This window comes from Pterocles gutturalis, unplaced genomic scaffold, assembly GCF_000699245.1.
Source record: "Pterocles gutturalis isolate BGI_N339 unplaced genomic scaffold, ASM69924v1 scaffold43708, whole genome shotgun sequence".
NCBI lineage: Eukaryota > Metazoa > Chordata > Aves > Pterocliformes > Pteroclidae > Pterocles > Pterocles gutturalis.
In genome coordinates this window covers 4217-31515 of record NW_010119577.1, presented here as the reverse complement: position 1 = coordinate 31515, position 27299 = coordinate 4217, and the positions used below count along the sequence as shown (strand labels likewise).

At 40.0% G+C, this 27299-nt stretch overlaps 1 protein-coding gene across 1 annotated transcript; it reads left to right on the top strand.

Moving 5' to 3' along the window:
- Positions 1-483: 483 nt before the first annotated feature.
- Positions 484-23379, top strand: TEX14 (testis expressed 14; the record flags this gene model as incomplete). The annotated part of the gene is made up of 27 exons (XM_010076614.1): positions 484-598; positions 899-1064; positions 1709-1845; positions 2505-2586; positions 3042-3172; positions 3994-4107; positions 4553-4676; positions 5489-5667; positions 6209-6360; positions 7144-7334; positions 7545-8432; positions 9145-9236; positions 10270-10349; positions 10910-11176; positions 11741-11841; positions 12235-12405; positions 12977-13070; positions 13765-13852; positions 15123-15185; positions 16272-16396; positions 17200-17390; positions 18872-18923; positions 19402-19473; positions 20278-20355; positions 21886-22000; positions 22197-22292; positions 23253-23379. Coding segments are annotated over 27 exons (4091 nt in total), but the record flags the coding sequence as incomplete, so codon positions are not given.
- Positions 23380-27299: the final 3920 nt, after the last annotated feature.

The following is a 27299-nucleotide window of genomic DNA, read 5'->3' as shown; positions in this document are numbered from 1 at the left end:
TGAGTGGTTTGTGGCCGTTCTCTTTTTTTTTCTGCTGGTTCTAAAAACAGATCATCAGTTTTGGTGTGTCTGACTGGACTCACTGCACAGTGAGGGAGTCCTATCCACATCCCTCTAAGTTATCATTTTCTTTGTGTTTCAGAAGGGAATTATTTGTGTAGCTCTTAATCACCACTTTAGAATAAAGTTCGTCATACAGTCCTCTGGTGTTGTCTGTGCCCATCCAGGTTAATACTCTGCCTCTGATATTTATGCATCCTTTATGTGAAAACATTGTGGACAAGCAGTGCATCGTATGGATAGAAAGTTACAAGGAAGGTTGTTTGCTTTTTTTTTTTTTTTCAATTTCTGTTGATATCATTATGCTTTCGTATTTCCAGTATGGCAGAGCAAATACGGCAGTCAGTATGAATGAACGTTGCCTTTCATTTGGGGTATGGGGTATTACAAGCACTCACCTTGTAATCTTTTGTTTTGTTGTAGGTATTTTTGTTGATGCTGTAAATTCCATGGGCCAAACTTCTCTCTTCACTGCTGCATTGCTAGGTCTTGGTAAAATTGTGGAGGTGCTGTTGGATTATGGCTCAGACGCTAATCAGTTAAGTATAAAATAACTTATTTTCTTAAATTGAAAGTGATGTTTAATATTTTAGTGGTTTTAGTCAATGTAATGCACAGTATTCACTGTGTATAAATGAAGAAGCACTTAAGATGCATGTTGCTATTTTAGCCAAAGATCCTCAGAGGTAAGTAGGGGCCTAATTTTCCGTAGTTCCCGGTGTATGTTGTTGTTTGGGAGTACATCAGTGTTCTAGGTATGCTACTTTTCTCCCCAGAAGCACAGCTGGTGTGGTGTAGTAGGGGTCGGTTGAAACATTTCTTCTTTAACATTCCTCAGTCGCTGTTACGATGGAAGCACCCCAGTCCATGCAGCTGCATTCTCAGGAAATCAGTGGATTCTTAGCAAGTTATTGGATGAAGGAGGTGATCTAAGATTACATGATGAAGGTGGAAGAAATCCTCAATGCTGGGCTATGTCAGCTGAAAAAGAAAGCAGTGCTCAGGTGTGTGTGTGTAATATGTGTTGAGTATGGGCTAGATATGCACTTTTATCTCTTCATCTTGAAGTGAAGACACTCCAGGATTCCAGGGAGAGATTCCTGCCTTTTACAGGTTTAGATCATTATTTAACATTATTTTTTCAACATCAGTAACAGTATTCTGAAGTTCTCGTGATTCAGATTATTTAACTAAAGTTTTGCTCAGGTGCAGGGACGTCTCTCTGTAACTGGTTAGGACCTTTATGTGTAGGTGTGCAGTGAGGAGAGTGACAGGCCCTTTTCGATCCCTGATGTATGGAGTTTGTTTGCATGTGTGTGCAATTCAGGAGTAAAGTTCAAGTAGTTCTCAAGTGTATCTCAGTCTGTACATGAACAGTGTCAGCTAATGTGTCATTTTTGCTAGCGTGGTAGCAAAATGCAATATCAAGAAGGCTTATTCATTACTGCAATATTGATTTAAAACTCATATTACTCCTCTTGTTATTACAATGCTCCTCTTAAAAAGAAACCTGATATTACAATTTTCAGTGGGTGAATGTCGTGAAAGTTAGTCATCTAGTGTTTGAAGTAAGCTTTCTCTTACATTTTCATGTAATTGATTTTCTTCAAGATTTCTGTGTATCTGTCTCTTTATGCCTTCCCCCCAGATGCTGGAATTTATACAGCGTTGTACGTTCCACATGCAGGCTGCCATTCAAAATTATCCCTCTGATCTACTCAGGAAGGTTGGCTCATCAAAAATGCTGGTCTGCAGTCCGTCTAGGTTTGGTGGTCTTGTTCACGGGTAAGAGTATATTCTCAAGGACTGAGGGATTGAGCTACCAGGACTTTTTGCTTTCATATTATCTTAAAATGTATCATGTTCTTGTTTGGCTTTGACAATATCCAATTTAAAACCAATGCCTGTTAGGAATGATGATACTTTTTATTTCTGTTGTGAGAGTTCCAAATAGAAACTTGGTAGTTGTAGATATCTGTATGTTAAGAGATACTCTAGAAATCAGCAATATGAAGTACTGGATTGTAGTAGTGTTAAAATGGTGGTGACATGAAGTAGTTTGTTTCTTGACTTTTTAATGTCACTGTAAATCTTTTGGGGGTGTGTTTCCAACCATTTAATGAGCTTTTGTGTCAGATACATGTTAGGAAAAATACATAGTTGTGAACAAAAAGCGATGCACACACAGGCATCCCGAATATGTTTTTCTTTTTAATTGACTATCTTTAAGCAAATACATATAATGGTGTATCTAAAAAGTCTTAATGAGTTGCACAATAATTTGGAATTTCAGAATCTGCATTGCACTTCTTGTGTGGAACTAGTCAAATGCAACATTTGGAATACATGGCTGATGCAGAATTTCTGCATTTTTTTCTTTTTTGTGTTTTACTCAAAGGCTTGGCATATTAGTTACTCTTATTACTTATGTTTTTGGTACTTAGAAATGTTGACAGTCCTCTGGGTCCATTTGTAAAAGGTGGAGCTACTGCAGCCAAGAACATTTACAGCTTTGGTTTTGGGAAGGTAAGATGCGATGGATAATGGTTTCCTAATGATATTAATACAGTTTTTCAGAGTCACATATTCTTGACAGTAGTTATCCCACCTGTGTTAATTTTTATTTTTTAGTGCATTCTAATTTCTGCTGAAGTGTTGGAAAAAAGGTGGAGTGCACAAATATTGGGGCCTTTAGCCGTTGGTTAGGCCCTATCAGAGGATGCTGTTTTGAACAGGCAATAGGAGCTCTCCTGTTCAGTGTCACCTGTGGCAGTTCTTACTGACTGTTTCTGCTTTCCCTATTTCAGTTTCTCTAGAAAGTTAAGCTTTCGGCACAGGTATCTTAACATTTCATTTTCATGCTTTGTCTGATGCTCCCGTTGCAGTGATAGCACTGGAGTTTTTAGTGAGCTTGCAGCAGATGTGACTGATGTTGGAAACTGTTGCATATTCCTTTTGGTTATGTCCTGGTGGTGTTTCAGTTTTATCTTGCAGGCAATGGGCATCTGGAGTACTTGGCATCTCTCCCTATTATTGGGGAAAAAGACATGGTTCAGGCAGATGATGAACCAGCATTTTCTTACCATGTTGGACCATACATGATCATGACCAAGTAAGTGGAATCAAAGGGACTTTAGCCCCTCTTAGTGTGTGTCTGTTACTATTAAGCAGCAAGTTGTTTGGGTAGTTTTCCTTGTCTATATTATATTCACACACCGCTTTCTGCTTGCAACTTGTTTTTTTCAGTCCTCTAATTAATATCTTCTTTAGACTCCCTTGGTGTCTGTAGGCTGCTCTTGTCCTTCCCAGCAATATTAACCCAGTTGTGGTTATTATTCATTGATAGCAGTGTTTCAGTACTCATCCCTTTTGTGGTGGGAGATACATTGCTGGGGTTGCACAGATTGCGTTGTTCAGTGTTTAGTTTGTAATTGTTAGTTCAGACCTCAGGCCCCTGGATATGCATGTCTGCAGCCCACTTTCTCAAGCCTACGGTGAAATGAGAGTTGCAAGTGCAGACTGAGGCTTTTTTAAATCTTTTATATTGTGCAGCAAGTAGTTGTTCCTCAGAGGCATCCAGAGAACAGACAAATTGGTGATTTAATCTTCCCAAAGCTCTGGCTTGTGCCACACTGGGCTGATGGCCTTTAGTGAAAGGGGTTTTAGAGGGTCCCTGTTCTTTACCTTGGGTCATGGATGGGTAGCAGCTTTGGACAGCAAACCTGTCCCGATACATCCAGTCTTTAACAGGATGAGGATTTATTGTCGGTGTGAAAGAATATATGCTATAGCCAGGATCGTCAAAGTAATGTTACAGTCAGTAGGAGACAGCACCAGAGCATTTCAGAATTACAAAATTATTTGTAAGTAATCCCATAACTGGGAAAAAATACCGCAGAAAGCATCTCATAGAAATTCCTCTTCTCCTTGTAGCTTAATGTGGGAAGGCAGCAGAGTTACAGTGAAGGAACTCGGCTTTGAGCCTCATCGGAACTGTAGTAAACTACGCTTAGCTGATCTTCTCATTGCAGAGCAGGAACGTAGTAGGTAAGAAAGAATGTGCAGTAGCCACAAGTGCTCCTGGGGTTTGAGTGTCTCCAGTGAGGTGAGGAAATGGGATTTACTCCAGGAGGCTGTCAGGCTGTGGTTGCACTTTATCTCCAAATGAGAAATACAGGTCTTTCTCTCTTCTCCTGTCTCTTCCCACTCCATTTACTCCCCAGTGGATAATGCAGGAGAAGATACTCTCTTCTTGTATGTCTGGATGAATGTTTCATTGCACATTTCTTGGATGGCGTATTTATAGATTCTCCTAGTTATGACAGTAAGCACCGTTTCCTAAATACCTCCTAATCTACAGTTCTTTTAAAATGTGGGTATTTTAATGAAAAGTTAGAAGCATTCATGTTGTACTGATAAAAACACCTGGAAAGCCAGGACTCTCTTAATCTCAGATTTGCCTTACAATTTTTTTTTCCCTCTTCCTTTGCAGTAGACTCCGTCATCCTCATTTGCTACAGTTGATGTCTGTTTGTCTGTCTAGTGACTTGGAGAAAACCCGTTTAGTATGTGAAAGGGTTAACTTTGGTTCTCTGTACAGCATCCTTCATGAAAGGGTAATTGGAATACTTGGTTTTTTTAAACAGTAATGAATTGAGAGAAAGAAGTTTAGTAACTACATCTACGATCTTTACTCAAAGAACAAGAAGGCAGAATCATCAGTCTGTGTATCCAGGTTTCTGTTCCATTGCACAGTATCGACTACTCTGTGTAAGCTGGTAAAGTCTGAGATTGGCAAATACTTCCGTTCATGATTAGGTGCAATTGCACTGATATTCTTGTTTGGTGTCAGTCTTAAAATGACCGCTGTTAGATTCAGTTGAACTTGCAATCTTCTGCATGTGGTTGCATACCGCAAATGTGGCGAGACCAGCTTTTGCCCTTGAACATTTGCAGGTAGTACATTGCACACTGCCTGTGTATAGAAGTGAGGGCTTGAACACAGTTGTGGTTCTCTTTGTTTGTTTTTTTTTTAATCGACTGATCTGTGTTTTATTTTTGTCATTCAATATTTTGCTCTTTTTTTTTTTTGCAGATAATTGAGTTATTTTACTTTTAACTGTTTGAATGCAGACATTTAAGGTACTGGAGAAACTCCAGTCAAAAGTTCAGAATTCTAAGGGTTCGTTCTGCTTCAGAGTGAATTTTGGCATAGTCAATATTTTTTTTTCTTAATTATTTTTTAAGGGATTACTAGTTGGCTTGGATTGAGAACGAGCATTATTTACCAATTGCAATTCGTTTTGCTTTTACTATGGTATGTTTTATGTTTGCTTTCTTTACCTTCTTCTGTACAATAACAGTTTTCCCCTACATCAAGCTTTAAAGACCTGCAGTGCAAATTTGGTACTTCTGGGGTTTTTTTCAGCGTACAGAGTTCCCAGTACTGCGTGTGGAGATGATTTTGCATGTGCTGCTCCAAATTAGCGAGGCTGTGCGTTTTCTACACTCCCGTGGATTTATCCACCGTTCAGTTACCTCCTATGCTATTCAAATGGTTTCTTATGGTCAGGCAAAGCTATGCAACTTGGAATACATGATAGAGAGGTAAAGAGCTTCTTCACTGTTTCTGTGAAAGGGACAAACATAAGTAGAGTCAAATTTAGTGCTAAATTCTGTTGAAGTGCCGCTCTTGATGACTAGGGACTCCTGTCTCTGAGTCAGTCAACAGAGTTACAGGAATAAAGAACTCTAAATTATTACTGCCCAGGTCCATTAACATTGCCACAGGTGGGACGGCAAAGGGAGCACACTTTCTTGTATTTCATCTGTGGTCAGAGAACGCTGGCCAGAGCTAAAGGGTTACTTGTAAAATACCTGTTGGGAAATTTTCTACTTTCTCTGATTTCGAGTGTTAGATTTGTTAAAGGAGGTATTACTTTCACCAGGAAGTCTTTGCTGTAATGTGCCAAAGTACATTTGTTGGTGTGAAAATATTACACATTTTTATTTGCAGGTATACTCTGGACCTTTTAGATACTTAAACTAGCAGCAGATATAGCAAACTTAGGTGTTTAATTCCAAAATATATACCTTCTAGCTGAGTGTGCTGTATGTCCCAATTTACAACTTTTTTCCCTTTATACAGCAAAGATGGTGGAGAACACAGTGATCTGACACGTATTCCTGTCCCAGTCCAGCTGTATAAGTGGTGCTCTCCTGAAATAATCCTTGAAAAAGTCATCACAGTCAAATCAGATATTTATAGTTTCTGTACAGTACTGCAGGAGGCCTTGACAGGTATATCTATAGGTTGAAGTTTTTGTCACTAGAGTAACCCACTGAATGTTCCAGTGCAGACTGACGGCCCTCGAATGTCTGCTTAACTCCCCTGTGTGACTGGTTGAAACCTTGCTGTGGTGGCTCATACAGAGTTAACTTGGAAGAGGAAACTCCAGGGGAAAAAGTCCAAATGTTAATGACAATAGCAAAGACTACAGGACACTTTTGTAAAATGTAATCAGAAAACTTAAAATTGCATAACTAAAGGATGAGATTAATGGTTGCTGATAGTTTGGGGTATGGTGTTTTTCTGCTGTTTATCTTTCTTCTTTATATGAGGACAGCAAAACATTCAGTTAGCTCTTTGCCATGCACATAACGAGCCTGTGCAGCTTTCCTCTCTTTGATCACTAAGATAACTAACAATACATTACCTGTAAGCTATTACAGATAATGTGATGTATGTTATGTATTGACTTTGACTGTTTTGACAGTGAAAGGGATAAACAATTACTCTAAAAGTTAAATCCTCTATTAGCTAGTTGGTAATGAAGAATACAGAGCATGGTTTACAGAGTGTAACTGTCCTCTAGAGACGCTGTCAGCTCCTTCTAAAGCATCCACTGTTGAAGTTAAGATGGGGAGGAGATGCCAGACTAGACTGAGCGCTCATTTGGTTCATGACAGTTGTTGTAAATTAGGGAATGTGCAGACAGTAATGCTTTAGTATCTCTTTTTTCTTTATTTTCATTAACATTGATATGTAGCTTATGACCTAAAGTCTGCATTTATGTCTTGCAGAGACCCCTCCCTGGAAAGGTCTCGAAGACTCAGTTATTAAACAGCTCGTATCTGTGGGACAGCAGTTAGAAGCAGATGCCAGACTTCCTAGGCAGTATTACAGCATAGTAAAGGCAGGGCTAGAACCTAAACAGAAGAACCGCTCCGTGAAACTCCAGGATATTCAGTATATACTGAAGAATGACTTAAAGGTGATTTTTCAGGATTGTAGCCTTTCATGTATTTAAAATGGTTTTTTTGTGTCCCTTCAGATTCAAGTTGTTCTGCTTAAATCTAAGTGGGAGGCAATCTAAACATTGAGTATCCTTTTCTGATCATGGAGGCAAACCTCCTTAAAAGAGAAGGTAGAGACATTGAACTGTTGAATGTAGCCATTTTTTATTCCATTTTTTGTATTACAGGACTTAACTAAGTCTCAAACTCTTCATGGTGATGAAATGTCAAAAGCACAAAGACACACTGTTTTTGCAGATGTGAATGTCTGTTTGGCATCACCTTTTAGCTACCAGAAGACAACAGAGGAATTGCAGGGAGAAGAACTTAATGAAGACTTCCTGGAAGAAGGAGCTGGATTAGGTCAAACTCTAAAGAATGAAAAGAGAGAGCAAAAGGAAGAAGATAAGGCTACTGTCAGAGACCTGTATGCATCCCCGGGAGTATACCGTGAGGAAAAGCCAGTTTATGAGGAAGGTGGCTTTTCAGAATCAGGTAAAGACTACATCACAGAAGAGGAGGAGAGGGAAAGTGAGGCCTCTGACCTGTGCATGCTGGCAGAGGTGAGAGGGGATGCAGAGAGAAGAATGAGTAGTCTGTCCCAAAATGAGGAGCAGCTCATCGGCCAATGTGTCCTTAATGTAAAGATTCTTCAAAACATGTTGCAGCAGGCAGCAGATGCCCTGTGTAGAACAGAGAAGGCACTGGACAAATCAGAGGATGCTGAAAAGCAAAAGAAGCTGCAAACTTTTCAAGAAAGACACTGGAACAGATCTGATGATACTTCCCAAAATACCAATAACCGTTTTTCTGGAGCTAATACTTTTGTATGGAAGGCTATAGGTCCGCCATCACGTGACTATATTCCACCACTGGTAATATGTCCGGGACAAGGAACATTGAGTCTAGAGAGTTTACAAGTTATTTCAAAGACAGGAAAGGAAATGGAGGCAATTCAAAATGAAAAGTGGAAGTATTTTCATGAGATGAGTAAGAGTGAAAATGAAAGCCACCACCATGATCTCAGCTTCAGCGTGATGAAAAGCCTGGATGATGAAACGAGCATAGACCCTGAGGTAAGGCATTGAGCAGGGTGACTGATTATCACTTCTGTATTCTTTAGCAGGTAAAGAGGTGCAATTATGAATTGTGTCCAAGAGGAGGGGTGAATCTGTCTTTTAAATTATATGTGCATATATATATAGGAATGAAAATAGTCGGCTCAGCAGTGCAATGGTATTATTTCTTCTTTGTCCCCACCCTCCCTAGCAAAATACTAGTCCAGTGACTCACGAGGGAATAAAATCCTGTACTATAATGGAGGTGGGACTGTCAGGAAAAAGGGCAAGCGGAGGAAGATTTTTGTTCGTAGGCTTAGTTATGAAGGGATAAGCTGCCCTTAGTAAGGGCTTCTAGACCATGTCCATTATTAGACATAAGTAGTTGATGACACTTAGCCCAAAGATAGAAATTCATGTACGTGTCTGCTGGGGGAATAATCTTGAGTCGTTTAGGTCTGCTTGTTCCCCTGGGAACTGGATGTTATGATCATCCGCCCGTGTACATATGAAACCTGCTATAAATCCAGGGTAGAGTTTTTGCTAGGCTGAGGCCTGGAGTTGTCATCCTTTCTCAGGAGCAGTGGTACTAAAATGTAACCTAGGGAATAAAGTTTGCATGGTCCAGTTCTTAGTATATCTCATAGACAGCTCAACTGGTAATTATCAGAATGCCTGACGTGTGCTGAATCATGGCTTGTTGGACTCATTTCAGCATTTACTCCTACAGGTATCTGTAAGATGCAAAAAAAAGTTCAACTTGCAGTGTCAGAGAGGCGATGATTCACATTCTGCAGCAAGTGGAAGTGAAGAAGAGAGGTGGTGAGTTTTGATTGTATTCACAAAAAGAATTAATTCTAGCAGATCCATCTTGATACTACAGCCACTGTCAAAATTAGACACATCCAGGATCAAGGATGGTGTTGACTGTTTTTTCCGTAAGCCGAAAGCTATCTGTCCAATTAGGACCCTGCTGTGAGTCAGCTGCAGAGCTGGCAGGGTGGCTGCTGCGCCAGGGCAGTTACTTTTACAGGGTTGTGTTCAGACAGATTCCAGATGCCTCTCTGATGGAGGTCAGTGGTCCAAAACTGTAACAGTGCCTAAGGAGAGCAAGCTAATTCTAGTGAGGGTGGCTCATTACTTCATGATGTTTGCTGTGCTTTTTAACGTTAACCCTTTATATTTCTAAGTATGGGTGAAAGTACATGTTAAAAGTATATGGCAAAACTTGTGCAAATTAGTGTATCTTGTTAGTTGTAAAAATGGTGACAGACACCTCCTTCAATGTTTGGATCAAATCAGTCAGGAAAACTGTTCCAGTTTTTAAGTTGATTCATGACCCGGTTGGATCAGTAAGACCCATTGGTAAAGGACATATTTGGTTAGAACATAAAATATGCCAGGTGCTGACATGCGGTTACATGGTCATGTGAATGAACTCTAGATTGGAACCTGGTTGGTGGTGGGATTGTTGTTATCCGCGTCTGAAGTTCTGAGTATCTTCAGTTGTCCACTGATCACCTTACTGACCTAAATAAAACAAATCTACATAGCATTCATTGTCTGTTAGTGTTTGCATAGATATATCACTGGAAGGCAGCTGACAGCTTTTGAAATCTAGATGGTAATGTACAGATTGTCTGGTTAATCTATAATAGACCTAAATATCTGTCTGTGCTTTCTAAGCTTCTGACAGCTCAATCTGCTACTTGTGTTGAGTTCTTAGAGCGTGTGCGCTCTCAGCCTTTTAATTAACATTAAAACAACATCTAGTCTTTTACTGACTGGGGAATACTTAACACAATATGCTTGTGCATTAACAGCGTTTGATGCATTTCATAATGATTTATTACAGGTACTATTCGAAATCAAGAGATGAAATTGACAGTGCAAAAATAAGTGAGGAGAGAAAGATGATGCAAGCAGAATGGAGAAGTAAGTAAATCAGTGTTAACTTGGCATTAAAGTTAGCAAGTCTTACTGCAGTGCATTAAAACTTCACACGTTTTGTTACTTGAGAAAGGTCTGTGTGCCTTAATTGCTGAAGCTCTACTAGGCTGTTCTTGGATGCAAACCAAATGAGTAGGATCCTGTGTCTTGCACATTCAGGACATAAAATAATCACAGCTACGTTAAGATGGTTTGATTATAAAGCTCAAAGAATTTCTAGCCCTGTTCTGCAGGATGTAAGGGAGGAACAGCACAGGAGTTTAGAAAGGGTAGTATAGCAATGACCAGCGGATGGCAGTACGGCCACAAATAATGGAGACTGCAAACTAACAAAAATTGTTCATGTAAAGACTTGTCTGTGTCAATTTATGCAGGTTTTAAGCTTTCCCTAAAACAGAAGGAAGTGTTTATCTCTTTTCATGCTAAAGGAGTTTACAGGCTATAACTTTAGCATTTCCAAGTCTACAGTCACAATGAAACACAGGGAATGCTTTGAAGGTCTAGATTCTGTTGTGTGAACTGGTAATGTTGTTCTTTTTGTGTAGCTGAAATAAAACAAATGGCCAGAAGAGTGGCCTTAGGACAACTAGAACTTTGCTCTCCGTATCCAGCCGGTGAATGCACGTCTGAAAGTGAAGCAGAGGGTATAAAGAAAGCCTTTCAATATGTCACTGTTAGAGGTCAAAAAAGTCAAGACCAACAAAGATACAGCTGGCAGACAAGTGATAATGTTGATCCTTGGGATCTGGGCAGTGAGGATAGAGCTGAATCTGAGGAGAGTGGTCTGGAGTCCACATTCAGAAGTTCTGAAGGTAAGGCTGAAAAACAACAAAAAAGAATTTATTCTGTTTTTGTCTCCCTCCATCTCCCAGCAGATTTCAGCTTCTGTGATTCTGTTACCATAATGGTCAATTTTATCCTCCAGAATCTTGCCCCCAAAGCAGGTCAAGCACAAAGTCATTGGTGAACATAAATAATAGACTAAGATGAGTATTACATGTTAATAGGTGGAGGTAACACCCAGTGAGTTTGGAGACCCTTCATTGTCCCTGATTACCCTGTACCACCGTGAGAAGCCCAAAGCTTTCAAATCCAACCATATGCTTTCACACTTTGTCTTTCAGCTGGACTAGAGAGATACTTCTTCTGTAGCAGCATAGTGGGCAGTGCTTTTGTAATTGTTACAGATAAAGGAACAAGGAAAGCTTCACATGCCTAGATTAATGATGTGAGCATTTAAATGTCATTATTTCTCCATGTTCCTGACAGATGATGTAATTTTACTTTCTGCTCGCATTGATATTCCATCAGTGGTTCAGATCACTTGCTTCATATTATTTTTTGACTAGTAATTTTGTTAAATTCTGACATCCTAGGGGGAAGTTGCCAGTCGCCATCACAAGATGAACAAGCAGAGTCTCAAATAGCCATTCATAAGAATTCAATCCTTCCTCAACAGGTTGAGAATCTCTCAAGGGTATGTATAGTAATCCAAGAAATCTAGCTGCAGCTGGTTATCTGTGAAACAGTTTAGCTTGGTCTGTCCATGTTGCACACTGAACTACCAAGGCAGCTGATCTTTCCAGTTGTGATCTGACTAACACACAGGCCACCCCCCCCCCGGCCTTTTTTGTTGTTGTTGTTGTTCTATAAACTCCCCCGGCCTTTTTTGTTGTTGTTGTTGTTGTTCTATAAACCACCAAAGCAATGTAAGGAGCAGGAGGCAGGTTGAAATGCAGAGCGATCAAATTACATATAATTTCAGTTTGATGCAGTATTGTTTAACATTATTGACTAAGATGTGTAACTAAGACGTATATTCTTTAACAGAGAGTGGAGAAAGCACCTCAAATGATGATGTCTTTCGCAGGGGCATTCGAGGGAATTACATTGTTCCCTTAGTTCGTCTCATAGTGCGTCTGAAGAATTCATGACTCTTGGCCCTGATTATTTCCTTCCTCCTACTGCTCAGGGAAGTTCAGAACTAGAGGTAAAAATAACAGAGAAGACAGGAATGAAGTCTGTGTCAAGAACTGTGGATGTAAGTTACACAACATGTGGTTTTATTATGGGCCTGTTTGATTTGAAGAAGAGCTGTAGAAAATGTGAGAATGACAGTATTCATTCTTTTTCTTTTGAAATAATATCTACAAATAGAGATTTATCTAAAAGTAAGAAAATTCTAACCCTATTCCTTTAAAACACATCCCCCCTCCCAGACCAACACAAAACAAAACAAAACCCCTCAAGCTACTAAAACCCACAAACACCCAGACCCCCAAAACACCAGGGGCATGTTTTCTTAATTTGTTTACTAGGAAATTACATAATCTGTGGCTGAGAAAAGTTTTAAGCAGTTCATAATCCCAGCCTGTCCTTCACAGCTCTGTCAATTATAGTACTGAACAGTCTTAAAACAATCTTCATTCGTTTCTTGAAGATTCCAAACTGTTGTATGGAGTATTAAATGCAATCCATGCTGTTTGCTGATAAGCCCTTGAAAAGTTTGTCGTCATTCTGATTATTGTGAACTTCATCCTGTGAGAGCTGTCCGACCTTTCACAGCTTGCCTGTGAGAAATTGAGTTTGTTTCCTTTTTTTCCCCCCTTCAGACCTCAGATGATGAGGGCAAATTAGAAGATGCTTGCAAAGGATTATTACAGAAACAGTTACCTGAAGATGCAGGATCAGGTATTGAGATTTCAGGTCAGTCTGTTCTTTCTTTCGAAGGTAATTCTGAGTCAGGGAGATGGAGTCTTGTTGCACCTAGTTTTTGTTCAGCAGCACTTCTGTCAGAAGACCAGAGTTTGATTCTTCAGGGTGTCTTATTTCTCATCATTTTAGTGAGAGTTCAGGATGCTCAGGATTTTGGAAGATGAGGTTTGGGCATTGCAGTCACTGAAATATTGTCAGGTGTGATGATTATGTCCTTTCTGTGTTTCAGTTAAAACAAAACTGGTTTGCAACCTTCTTGTTTTTACCCTAGGGCTTAATTTAATCTTTTTAGGCAACTTGCTATGGTGCTGGAAACTGAATTAGAGTTGTATTTACACGTTAATGTTCTTATTGCTAGAAGGGTCTTGAGTTTAAAAACTAAGAGCTGACATTGTGTGTGTGCAGAATAATGGAAGGATCATCGTCGTTTCTTTGGTCTGTTGCCTCTCGCAGCTCAGATTTGTAAATGTTCCAATATTCCCCAGTGCTTCCGTGGTTGACTGTCTGGCAGCTGTGGTATGTTTATGAAAATACATCTTTAAAACACATTTGTCTCTTGACAACAACAAAGGTCACAAGAACTAAAAAATTTAATAAAGTTGCAGTTTCCTGTTCAATGAGTTGCGTTGCTTTCTTTTGTACTTGCAAAACCCAATAACAGGGAACATTTGTTATTTGTATTCAGGAGGAAAAATATTCTGCAGCACAGCGGCGCAGAACTCTGGCAATAACGCGCTAGGAGTGAATCTGCTTAGCCATATGCCCGTAGCCAGGTAGAGTTATTTTCATCGTTACTTCAAGCATAAATTAGGTTATAAAGTGTGCTCTCTTTATTAATTCTGGTTACATATCTAATATTCAATTAAGATGCCAGTGGTGTTTTTTAATTATTATTTGCGTATCATAGTTCCTTTGCCAAGAAAATACTAAAAAGACTTTCACAAGTCTCAGGGGGTTTTGTCTTTTACAGTGTTCAGTATTTTATTGTTTTTTGCTTAATGAGGAAGCTAAAATGGGAAAAATAAGTCATGTATATATTGCAGTTCCGTTTACACTAATAAACTGCAGTCTTAAACAGAGCAAAGATAATTCAAATTAAGGCTTCAGTCATCTGTGTTTAATTTTGTTGTTCTTTGGTTTTGGAGCTCAAGTGGCATGAAGATCATGCCTTTTCCCCTCCTCGGGGAGGAATCCGGTGCAAGTACGCTCACTGTATCTTGCCTGCAGATAACATTAGTCCATGCTTGGAGACTTGCAGTCTCATCTGTCAAATGTGAAGTGTTTATATCCAGTATTTTTGTAATTTTAAACTCTGCTGGTATGCAGAGATGTTGGCCAGAATCCCCACCTCATGCTGCAAGGGGTACTTTCATTGCAGAGGAACAGTCCTTGCCCTGAAGGACTTTCCGCAGTGGCTTTCAGGCTTCTTAAAAGCCCCTAGCCTCCCCATTGCCTTGTGCTCGGTTTCTCAGGGTGTGGGGGTGAGAGCTGCTTTCACTCAGTGTTGTACTCTCTCCCCTCCCCTGGAAGAACTGAGTTTCCAGCGTCCAAGGTAGGCAGCAAGCGTGTAAATACTTGGCCTTAAGGTAAAAGGTAATGGTTTTGGTTGCTCCCTTCACTTAGGAGTAGAGATTTTGCCAGCAGGACAGGGAGGACTGTTGCTCTCTGACCATCTGACTAATCCCCTTTGAATGCCTCTGACCTTGAAAGGGCTTGTTACAGTTTGACAGAATAGTTTACAATGCAGACCAAGCAAAGGGTGATAAAACAATGTAGAGATGTATATTTGTAGATTTTTATTTAACTTTCAGTTTTGTTTTGGAACTGTTTATGTCAATTAGAAGGATACAAATCTGTGATGTCTTAAAATGGCATTTTTCTCCTAGCACTCTCAATTTTCTAAAGTTTTAAGCATTTATGAGCTGCAGTCTACCTCAGAGAGAAGGTAGTCCTTTAAACTTTTTGAGAGAGAGGAAACTAAATACGTGTATTTTCATCATTCTCTGAGGGGATCAATGAATATGACTTTTCTTCCCATTCCAGTGTTGAAGCAGCAGGAGAAGTGACACTGTGGGAGCCACAGGGAGAATGCAAAGAAAAAGATGTGTAAGAGCCACAGACCATTTTATACCAAAACTTCAGCAAGGTGGTCAATATCATTGTGAAAGTTTTTGTGTTGATGCAAAACAGGAAGATGTGACAGAGAAAGTTTCTGAACTATTGAAAGAATATTTTCTTGTGATAAATTGGGAGATTGGTATAAAAGAGCTATCACATACAGTTGTCCTTAGTTTGAAATATTTTCATATTAATAAGTACTTAAGTTAGTGTAATTTGGGTGTGCTTCTTCACATTAAAGTGTTTGGATTCCTTGTTTCTTCTGACTGTATTACACAGAAGAAATAAAATTACTTTAAAGAGCAAATTGTTAGCATGTAGCTAAATAAATTTAATTAGATACCAAGTCATGTGGTTATGATTCACAGGAAGAATTTCCAGAACAGGTTTGTGACTTAACTAGTAAAGTTAGTTTCTTTTTACACATGATGGAGACTTGCATAGAAACTGCTGATTTGGTAACAGCAGACGACTGTTCATTTCATGGTTTGCTGGGAATTATGTAATCCAGGGTATTCCTGCAGAAGATGTTGATTTGCTTAATATAATCCCAGTCCTGCAGCCACTTACAAATTTTTGTTACGTGAGTAGACATCACTGCCTGTGCAAATCTTTAGCAGTTTCAGTTTATCTGAGTAATTATTTTAAAGGCTCCTAGGACCTGCATTTAGTAGTAATTAACGGGTCATTAGTTTTTGTTAAACGTTGAGGTCTTCCCTTGGCTTTGGAGGGAGTTAGCTACCTAGTGGTTCGCATTTGAAGTTCTTGCTTTTTCTGGAGACAGTTTCCTGGGCTTGCTTTTCTAGGAGAATTATTAAAATGAAGAAATCTATAAAGGAAGGGAAAGCAAATAATTAACCTTTTATGTCTCTGCAAGATCATTGAAGATGGTGATCTTTAGGCTTCCAAGAATTCTGTGGGAAGTTTTCAAAGGGAATATCTCTCGTCCTTCTGGAAAACTAGATAAGTCTGAACAAAATTAAATTTTAAAGAAACTGAAAATAGCAGAATTTAATGATTCACAAGTGTAAGGAGTGGCTGTTCTAACTGTCAGAACGTCTTTAAATACTTCAGGTCAGTGCCAGATATTCAGGATTTGTCGAGTATCCCCTACGAGCAAGAGTACTGTTGCAGGGATATAGACTGTAAAACGCCCCGAGTCAGTCGTGCACCAGCCGTCAGCACTCCGCTCAGCTCAGGTAACTGCAGAGAGGAAGGAAGGACGGACCAGTGAATTACTTAACCTTTCTACGCCAGGAGTCAGACCTTTCTGCCAAGACTTACTAATGTAAAATCATTGTTGCGAATCATGGAAACTCCATTTGCATAGTACCAATGCAGAAATGTCAGGCTTGGAATAAGTAAGCACAAGAAATGCTGTACCTGTTGTTCGAAATCTCACTGTTTTGGTCTGGATAGTTCCAGCTTTGTAGTTAGAGCATGTTTGGTCAAAAGAAATCTCTAACATAGAACTAAGGGAGAATTTATGGGGACACGCCTGAAAAGGCAACATCTGAAAGGTCTATGAAGGATAATTACTTGGTAGTTAATGGTAGCCTTCACGAATCAGGAATTGTTTTAGACATTTAGAATTGGAGTGATACTGTAGATCTTAGCATTTTAAAGACAGACAATGTAATGAGCACTTAGTGTGTGTTGAATGCTGATGAAGTGATCTGAATGTTTGTTGAACTTGTGTTTAAGAACAATGAATTATCATTTGCTTTGTACTTTAATTTGGTGTAATATGGTAATTAAAATTTCTCAGTTGGAAAAGTTTTGCATAAATGATATCTGAGGTGGAACTCCTAGGTAATCAGTTTGGACTTCTCTTTAGGGATCATTTATGGACAATAATTTCTTAAGAGTTTCCTGTGCAGGTGACTATTCAAGTACAAGAAACCTTTTTCTGCTTCTGTTGAAATGTGACCGAGATACAAAAAATCCAAAAATAATTTAATATCTTTGCTATAATATTTTTCTATTATTATTTTTATTCTAGAACTGAAAATTACAATAGCCTTTGAGAAATACAAGCACTACCATGAAGTACCTTCAGATTCTTCCTTTGGCGTTGCTCAAGAGATCTCTTCTGAAGTGTCCAGAATGTTCATTACAGCCTATGAAGGGGGAAGGAACACTGAAATTCCCTCCGTTGCTTCAGAAGTTCGCTCAACTGCATTGAATGAACCTGTAAGCCTAGAAAATTTGCCTTATGCCAGCCATTCTTCAAAATATTTTTGAAGTACTTTTCCTTAAAATAAATGCAAGATGAGAAGCATAGAAATACTTTTAGGTCTTTGTGAGTATTATGGCATCCTGGATCTGCTGACAGAATGACAAAAGTTCTGATTAATTTCAAAGCAGTCGGTGTGGGTGTGTGCCACTGATTAGACAAAGAGTTGACTTGCCCTTGCACCTAATCATATGTAAACGTTGATCACCATCAAAGTGGCCTTGCCTGCCCTCTGTCCCTTCCCTGGCTGTAGAGAATTGCCATTTCCCAGCGTTGGATCTGATAATCTTGGAACACCAAGGTGATAAGTATCTGCAGAATGGTTGCATAGAAAAGGGATGTTTTTGTTGGGAGAGGCAGGGTTGATCAGTTGGTCTGGTGAGGCAACGGCAGGCTGCTTATCTGAACCACTCTGAATTCACCAGTGAGCTGTGAACGACAGGCTCTTGGCTGTGTGGAAGTGGGGAATAAATGACAATAAATTGAATGACAATAAATATGTGTGCATGTGTGTTCAGGTATGTAAACTTTCATGTGCAACTGAAGAATTCTTACAACCTATTAGGAGAAGTTAAATGAGTTGGTAAATGAGTGATTGCTAGAGGAAGGAAACTAAGGTTCAGGCCTCCATCTAGTACTTTGGAAGCAAGTAAATGTTGAGAAAGCCCTTGTATTAGGGGATTACATTTGTCCTTAACTGTCTGAAGAGACAGCTATATATAAAATAGTTGCCTTTATGCCTTTCCTAGTGTCATTCATTGATGGGGCTGTCATTTAAAGACTAAATTAGAGTTTGTTCAACCAAAACAACAGCAACTGCATTTGTTGTCATCAGGTTAGGTCTGTGTGTTTCTGCTTGTGTAGCAGACAGTTGGAATTCATTGAGCCTATTAACAGTGCAGTGCTGCCTTGACTGGCTCTGTAGAGATATTTGATTGTGTCACTTTCTTGTCTAAAATGTCATTCTAGGATTAAATGCATGAAGCACCTGTTTCCATTTTGAGGACAGTGAGGACTTGCCTATCATTACAAGTTATTTTTTTGGGGGGCTCTTTTGGTGAATAGGTGTGTGTGGCTTTAATAATTAAAAATTCAAAGCAGAGAATGGGAACTTAAGAGGTGTTGGAACTGTCCTTTCAGAGAATTCCCACCCAATTGTCCCTACTAAAGATTATGCAGCTGGAAACATGTTATGGCTGGCTAAAAGATGAGTGCACAGCGGCCTAAGCAAAATTGTTGACACATCTGGCTTACCTGATGCTGCCTCTATTTTCATATTCTGAACTGATTGAAGAGCTTATTTTAAAATTTAATAGTCAGCTAAGGCTTTAATTAAGGCTTTACCCAATTTTGAATTTAGTATGTTGAAGGGAGGGATTGAAGACCAGCAGTTCTTCAAATTACTTTCTTGTATTTCATGCTGTATGACCGTACACAGGACGGGTTGCCAGTAGTTGCTTCATCCTCAAGAAGCACCAGGAAGGCATCTGGTAAGTCTCTTAACCCAGCCCCAGCCCAAATAGAGTGATCAACAAACTGAGAAACAGATTAGAAAATAAATTTTGCAGTTTTTCTCTCCCCCCTCCCCTCCTCCTGGGCATCTCTTTCTATAGCGATAAATAGCTTTGCACACAACTGTGTATTGCTAGTGGTAATGAGGTTATGGATTTTGTGTTGGCACCTGCAGACTAAGAACTCTGACCTCTAATCAACCTAGGTTTGAAATGTAAATATTACTGGCCTAAAATTCGTAATGCAGGATTCTCAGAACTGAATGTGCAAGTATAGCTCTAAATTATTTTACCATTATGAAATTATTTAAGGATATTTGATAAAATGTGAATGAGCCAGGCTCATGCAGGTTGATAAATGAAATATGTCAGCAAGATGCTGTCATAATGTAAGCCTATATCACAGTTATTAAGGATTAATCACTGCTAATTAACTAGACTTTTTTTTCTATCTCAGCACTCTCACAGGCATCTAAGCACTTCATTGATGAGCTGCCTCCACCAGCCCAAGAGCTGCTGGATGAAATTGGTAAGAGGCACTTCACCCAAAATGGTACGACGCTTGCCAGCTGTGCTCAATCAGGATCCTCCCAAATCATTCACTGCTAAAATACACAAGAGCTTCCAAATTAGGTACAGTCAGGTCAATGATTAGGAAGTTAGGCATCAACAGCTTAAATAACTGGCAGTTATTTAAGTTAGTCCTTGAAGTTTCTGCCTTTCATGTAATGGTTAGGTGTGGATGATGACAGCGGCTAGCCTATTGAGTGCAGATGTAATTTAGCACTGAGATGACTTGTGTAGACTGAATTTTTGAAAAGTATCCTGGAGCTTTGCATGTTCTCCATTAAAGCAAACACAAGCTGGGCAGCTCCATCCCTCAGGTATTTTTGCAGAGCTTGGTCTCGGTGATTTATATTTCTTCTTGTAATCACATACATCTTCAGACAGAACACGGTGTAAAAAGTCTGCATTATTTTTACTGGTGTGTGTTACAGAAGAATTTCCTTTTGTTATTTGGCTATAAGCTTCCTAAACTAACAACAGCCATCAGGATAATTAAATGTATATAAGTCCTCTTTTAGAAATGAGGTACCCAGACATGTTTTATTTTATTTCCTCATTCACCAAAACAAAGATGTATGGAGACTGGCATCAAGTGAATAAATAATGGTCAGAGACAATTTATAAGATTAATATATGAACTAATTATACATTAAGATAAAGGTTTTCATTGAATTTTGGATGGATAAGTAATATGGCACTTTAGATTATATAGAGCCAATTTAGAAAGAATATTTAGATCAGTAAGGAAATATGCTGGTTTTGACAGAATATTTAAAGCAGCAAGATTCCATCGCTCCAGACTTTAAAGAGAAGGAATCGAACGACTGCGGAGTGCAAATAAATGGTTAGTTGATAGTAGTCCTAACGTAGAGATTACAAATAGAAAATGACTTTTGCATTGCTGCAAAATTAGTCTGGATACTTGTCACTGTATGTTCAGCTGTACCATAAACTTCAATTTTTAGCTTTTTTTTGGTATTTGTGGTTCAGCGGAAGTTTGAGAGGACTCTCCCTTTCTCGGTAAGGTTATATGCAGTGTTTTTGCTCATAGTAGCCCCTCCACCAGTGTGTGCTGTCTTTCTCTGTGTATTCACTCTACAAAGTCTACAGGGATCTGATGTGGAAGGCTTGCAGGTCTGAACTGTCAGAATTAGTCTTCTACTTTTGTTATGCTGTTGCAATGTATGCTGTGTTCAGACATAAGTGAGAAAACCCACAAAAGTGTAGATGGTGGGCAGCTGACATAAAATAGAGCTGAAGTTTCCATTCAGGGAGGGTGATTCAGTTGAGAAAGTGGCCGGTGCACAATAACTGCTTGTGTTTCTTATTCACCATAATGAAATAATGCCTCTGATCTCATGGTGTAAGAAAATAGCATCCATTGGGGTAATCAATATTACATTTCCTCTTCTGTTACAAAGATACCAAAGATAGCAGTAGTGAATCTTTATGCTTCTGAAACTGTGAATAGTAATAAGTGGGAATAATTTCTAGATGTGCAGCTAGTAATGTTAGAACAGCAGAAAACCCAAGTCTTTATAGGCTCTGCATTTGTTTCCAATGAGTCACAGTGAAGAGCAGTTTAAAAAAAAAAAAAAAAAAGGCCAAAAAAAAAAGGCAGAACATGAGTTAGTCTGTAAAAAAAAAAAGCTAAATAGCATAGTCACTTGAATGATACTGGCACTTGTTTGTGTTATCCTACAGCTTTGTTAGATCTTTTCCCACTTAAAGTTGTTACCCAAAGGATAGAAGCTACTGTGACTTTATTCATAGGAGTATCTTGTTTTTAGGTGGTAAGGAACGCAGCAGCCTGTACGACTTGCTGTTCAATCACTGTGGTTTTGTTGTATTTGCATAAAGTACAGCTATTTCAGACTCCATTTTTGTGGCAGCCTACTGCTTCCTGCTTATCATAGCTTAGCAGAAGGTGGCTGAATATATTCGCATGCTGTAGGGAACAGAACTTACCAAGATAAGTCTTGGGAGGGGAATATCATTGGATTTTGCTAAGTAGGGTAACAAAACTAACATCCACAGGTTTTCTTTTGATTTTTCTCCCATGTCTAGGATTGTAAGGGGAAAGATTAAAGATTAATTTCCACATGCATTTTTCATTTTAGTATGAAGCAAAATGTTCAGTCATGTGAATCTAAAAAGGTGTTACAGTAAAATATTTATCTAGGTCTTGCTACTGGCCACCTTTGACTGTAGATAATGTGAATTTGCGTAACTGGTGGAATATCAGATGACTCAGGAAAGAGTAATTGAGAAATGGACAACTGGAAGTTTCCCAAGTGCAGTAAAAAACCCCCCACACTTTAATTTATCTTCCTTCATACCTTTGATATTAAAATCTTTCTGTTCATGTGAATAGTTGCTGAGGAAGTTATAATGGAAGACAGAGAGTCAAAAAAAGAAACTGAGAGAAATGAGAGAAGTCACAGTTTATGGACTACAGAGTCATTTGTTCTAGCAGAGGAAACAGAAAGGTATGAAAAAAGGATGACAAGGCATGTTTGGCTTTGAGTTACAAAGATTTATAATAATGGTTACAGTGTATTTTAAAAAGATTCAATGCTTACAGTAAGCCAACTTTTTTAAGAACCCTGATAATTGTGACTGTTTTATTTTAAAATGTGTAGTGTTCAACTTGCCAGCATCCATTGTAAATCTTCTCTTCAACAGGGCTCACTCTACTCTTGACTATGTTTTAGAAAGACAGCTCCATGCAGCTCCTGGAGATGAGGAGATCAAAGAACAGCCTCAGGGACACACTCTTGGGTTAGCTGATAGTTGATACTTTACTCATAAGTTTATTTTATGTTCTGTGCACAGACCTATGCAGGGCTTTTTAGAAAATGGACTTTACTCCTTAGAGAGTAGTGTGTCAGGGAGCTTGCCTGGAGACATCAATCTGAACTCTCCATACTAAATTGAGAGGTAAAAGAATGGTTTGTTAATATAATTTCCTGTAGGTGGAAAGCGAATACTTCAAAAGGCTTGGAAGGCAGTGCATAGTCTTCACAGAAATCGGAGATAATTTGACAGAATGGTGGATTTTTTGAGATAAGAGAAGAATGTACATTAAGAGAACAGAATCGTGAATGCTTTGTAGAAAAAGATTTAAAGAAGAGTTTGGGAACATGGTTATACTGTCATGGCAATATAGGAGGAAATTAAGAAAATGACGGAAGTCAGGAAAAGATTCATATCCCAAATAACTTTTTTCCTCTTAGAATTAAAAATCAGAGCCTAGTAACTCTGAACAACTCCACAGTAAATGCCAGTGAGTATTCATACATAATTCCTAACATATATCTTACTAAGGAACACAGGATATTTTTGTGTTTGGCATCAGGATTTTTTTTTTAATTGAACACAGAAGACAAATGTCCTGATAGCCAGGACAGGGCAGACTGATTCCTGCAGTGCGTATACTGCCATGTTCATAAACGGCTCCATCCAAAGCCCATTCGCGCTTGTAGTCAGCTGACATTTACTTAATGCTGTTACTTGAGGGATCGTTGGAGTCTGCGTATGGATGTAAAGCTAAAGCACATTTCTGCTCTTGGAGGGGAGATCCAGTTTGTTTGGGGATTGGAGGGGGCAGATGCCCATTATAGGTCAGGGTAAAAATAAAAAGGCATCTAGTATCTCCAGAGGCTTCTGTTTTAGTGCTCTGTAGTCATCCTGTTGAAAACAACAAAATTGGGATGATAACACTAAACTCTGTCATTCAAGGGCTGCAAGCATGCAAGATCCAGAAGATGCTGGAAGGCAGAAGGGAGCAGAGGAAGACGAAGCCAGGGCCAGAAGCAGAGCACCAGAAAGCTGTCCAGGGAGTTCAGAAGGTCCTCTTTGTCTGTAAAGCTACTGGATGCTGTGCTGGGCAGTATTGCATTTATTATATTGTTAGCACTGGCTTTGTCAGACTTGCACAGTCTGGTGTCTTTGCTTTTCTCGATTTCCCCCTTCTGGGTCCTGTTCCAGCTGTGTGCTTTAAAGGAGAAGAAGCTGCTCTAGGCTTGAACTCTCCAGAGACACTTGAAATTTTTTTATTTTTTGGGGTAGTTGAGACTGACAGTATTGTGGACTGTTTGCTGGAGTTGCAGAGTGTCTCTTAGCGAGAGTGTGGTTTCCTGTACTGACAGAAAAGCACTGAAAGACAGCTGATAGTATTGTATGTAAAATAAAAGTGTTTCCTCTGTTCTGTGAGTCCAAATCTCCATTAGGAACTGTCAAAGCTGACTGGCATGCTGCAGCTAAAGTAAAAAGTTGCCATTTTCAACATTTCTCAATGAAAGTTGTTTCTTGTTACAGGGAGGGGGCTGACACAATTGCATTAAGTTAATGTGCATTTAATGCTATGCAAAAAATACAAAAGAACTGGCCTTTTATCTTTCCTTTTCAGAGAGAACTTTAGATTTTTCAATGTGTAGCACAAGATGACTTAACACACGCTGCTCTTCACTGTTACGGACATTTAACACTGCAACCCATTTGTTTTCCAGTTAGGCACCCAAAGTCCCGAATCACTTTTGGAAATGCCGATGGTAATTTTTAAACCTAGAGGTCTGGAGGTAACATCATTGTGCTTGTTACTTGCACAACACGAGCATATGTGACCCTGTTTTCTGTCAGACTTCGAGAAGAACTGAGCTATAGGGATTGGGCTTCAGGTTTTGAAACCAGAAGGATTTCAGAGCACAGAGGGTCCTGTGCAATACCCCCAACAGCAACAGAGCTGAGGCTGGTTTCTGCTTCCAAGTGCAACGTGATGGATCTACTAGAGAGATGTGTAGCGCTTGGTTCAGCGTGCTGCTGTGCGCTGACAAACTAGAGCTTGCTCTTTGAAGGGCTGTGTGGCTGTGTATGTTCTTGGTTCTGAGCTGAATTTACATGTTTTTTTAGACGCTCGTCCTGAAGATCAGGCTGCCTGGATTGTCTATAGTTCTGTGGACTGCTGTTACTGCTCAGGCAGCTGTTAAATTTTTCCATGCTGGAGTGTGCAGCGCTGTTACAGCCCATGTAGTGTATGTTTTTCCTTGCTCATTAAATTTAACAAGGTAATTTCTTGTTTTCTCTTTTCTTAGTGCTTTTGTGATCAAATGTTCAGCTGATTTGACTGATTAAGGGGATTAATTGCTGTGCTAAAAGCTAATGAGAAAAAGGCAGCATTCTCCAGAGACTGCAAATACAGCAATACATTCCCTGCCCTGGTTAGTATTACGAAGAAACCTGTTGTTTAGTTAAACCACATCTTTGGTAGGTCTCATCCGAAAAAAAAAAAAAAAATAAAAAAGTTGTTCCCAGATATAATTGAGCTTTGGATCTGTAACTGTTCGTTAATTTGGTTTAACAGTACTAATAAAAGTTTCCAAGGTTATTGTGCTGCCATGTGGTTCTTTTTCTGGTTTTGGGGCTTTTTTTGGGGGGTGTTTTGAGGTGTGTGTTTGGTCAGTTTTTTACATGTTATTCACTATATGATTCAACTGGATACCGACAGAGCTACTCCAGGGCAGATGCTGCAACCTGGCAGATGTGGGGAAGTCTTCTTCAGAAGAGATTAAGCAAAAATAAAAATCTTTCTTCCATGTGGTGATGTCGTGGCAGTGCTAGAGCAGAAGCACCAGCAGCCAGGAGGCTGTGGTTAGAGTTCTGCACCTCCCAGCAGTGCCAGTGCATGGGGAATGGGGCTCGCTTTTGTGCAATGCACAGTTTTGTCCAGGAAAAAGTTTAATATTTTCTAACCCAGGCTCATATCAGCTGGAGGTACCCGGTTTCCTGTGTGTGTGTGCGTTCTGTACCCTTGCTGCAGGCAGAAGAACATCCTAATCCTGATGTAAGCTGCTGGAGCAAGATCCTGCTGACATCGCTGTGGGGATGCGTAAGGCGTTGGGTTAAGTTGCGGCTTAGGCAAGGAACCAGAGGGTAACGACAAATAAATGCACGCAAAAATTAAATCACAAATTTATTGGGTGATTCTCTCCTTGGTGGCTTGTTACCTATAGCTGACACGTAGCTGAGGGTCCTTCCCTCTCACTTTGGGCAATGTTTTGTTAGGTTTCATAGACTTGCTCAATTAAATAAAAAGTAATTAAAACTTGGAGGGCTGCAGCAGTGTGGTGGAGTGGAGCAAGCCCACATGCATTTGTACATGCACGCAATTATATATCACTTGGGTTTGCAACATGTGAAATCTCCTTAGCTGCTTGGATTTTTTTCTATTTTATCTGTCAGACCAAATGGTGAGCAGACTGTGAACCATTTCCCTATCTTTTTTTAATCATAATGTGCAGAATTTTTATTTCTGTCGGTAGAGAGCCTTTCAAGTGGTCCCATCGCCTGCCTGCTCTTATTGTGGGCAGAATGCAGCAGTTTGAGATTTCAGGTTTTTCAGCTGCTTGTACTCTTCCAGACTTAAGTTTAGCATGAACGTAAATCATCCTAATACCAGAAAGCATGGACACAAAAGCTGTAATTAACCGGAAGATTTCAACAAGGGCCAGTGAAAGGAGAGACGATCAGAGGAGGCCTCTCTAGTGCTGCTTTTCAGCTTCCCCCAGAATGAAAGGCCAATTAATTAAATTAAAACAGTGTTACCGAGCTGTTCCAATTCCTCTCTGAGCTGTTAGCATGTGGATGTTTTGCACGTAAGAAGTCAGCAGAGGGAGGGAGGTGGAGATGTGGGGAGAGGGGTGAGGACAGGGTCCTGTCCCCCTGCGCCGGGGACGCGGTGCTGCCTGGAGACACTTGCAGGACCCTGCGGTGGGTTTGAGGGAAGACAAGCAAGAAAAAAGCAAATGTTTCAGCTCTCCTGTACCTACTGTCGTACTGGTCTTGGGTTGGGGATTTTTGTTCTCTTGTTTTGGAGCAGAGTGTCTCAGATAGAGAAAAACCCCCTGGGACTCCCCCAGATCTGGCCGCAATCTGTGCCAGCCCCAATTGCCTTTCTGGCTGCTGGTTGTCAGGCTGTGCGCCGCGTGCTCGTGGGGCGATTGAGTGCGGTGATGAGCAACTTTAACGTTGCTTGTCTCTAACCCCTCTGTGAGTTTGCTGCTGCAGCAAAAGCTGGGGAAGATGGTGGGAGGAGGAGAGGAGCGAGGCTGGTTCGGGGTGGCCCCTGCGGTCCGTGGGCGACTGAAACAAAGCTGCAGAGGGGAGCCTGAACCCTTAAATCTTGTGACTGTGGATCACCTCATTCTGAAAGCAATTTAAGTGCTCGGAATCCAATTTTGAAAGGCAATTTACTACGAAGGCAGACAAGTTGCTGATACAATTTTTAAAGATGCAGGGATTTGACAAAGCAGAGTCCCGGGGGATAGCTGGATTGCTGTCTGCAGCGTTGCCCAAATCCTGCGCTTAGAAGCCTGATCCATCGGCTCCTAAATCCCGTAAGCTGCACCGCAGTCGGGACGTGTAGTTGCAGCTGGTGCAGATGAACATTGCACCTTGAGATTCATGATCAGGTTTGTAACTGTGGAATCCCATGGAGGTTTTGTGGGGTTTTTTTATTTTATTTTTTCTTACAGGCTTTGGCATCTTTTGCTTTCTGTTAATGTCCCGGCCGTTTGGGCAGTGGTGGCCCTGCTGTGCCTTGGCTGCAGGGTCCGTTACAATCTGTGTTTTCACCCTTGCTGGGATCAGTAGATTTAAGACCTTTCCTTAAATATAAAAAAAAATTTATAACCTTGTGTCTTTGAACTGTTTTTTTTCTTGGTATCCATTATGATGGCAGCCGCAGCCCCGGGCCCCTCTCTGCACCCGCATCCATCGGGGGTGGGTGGG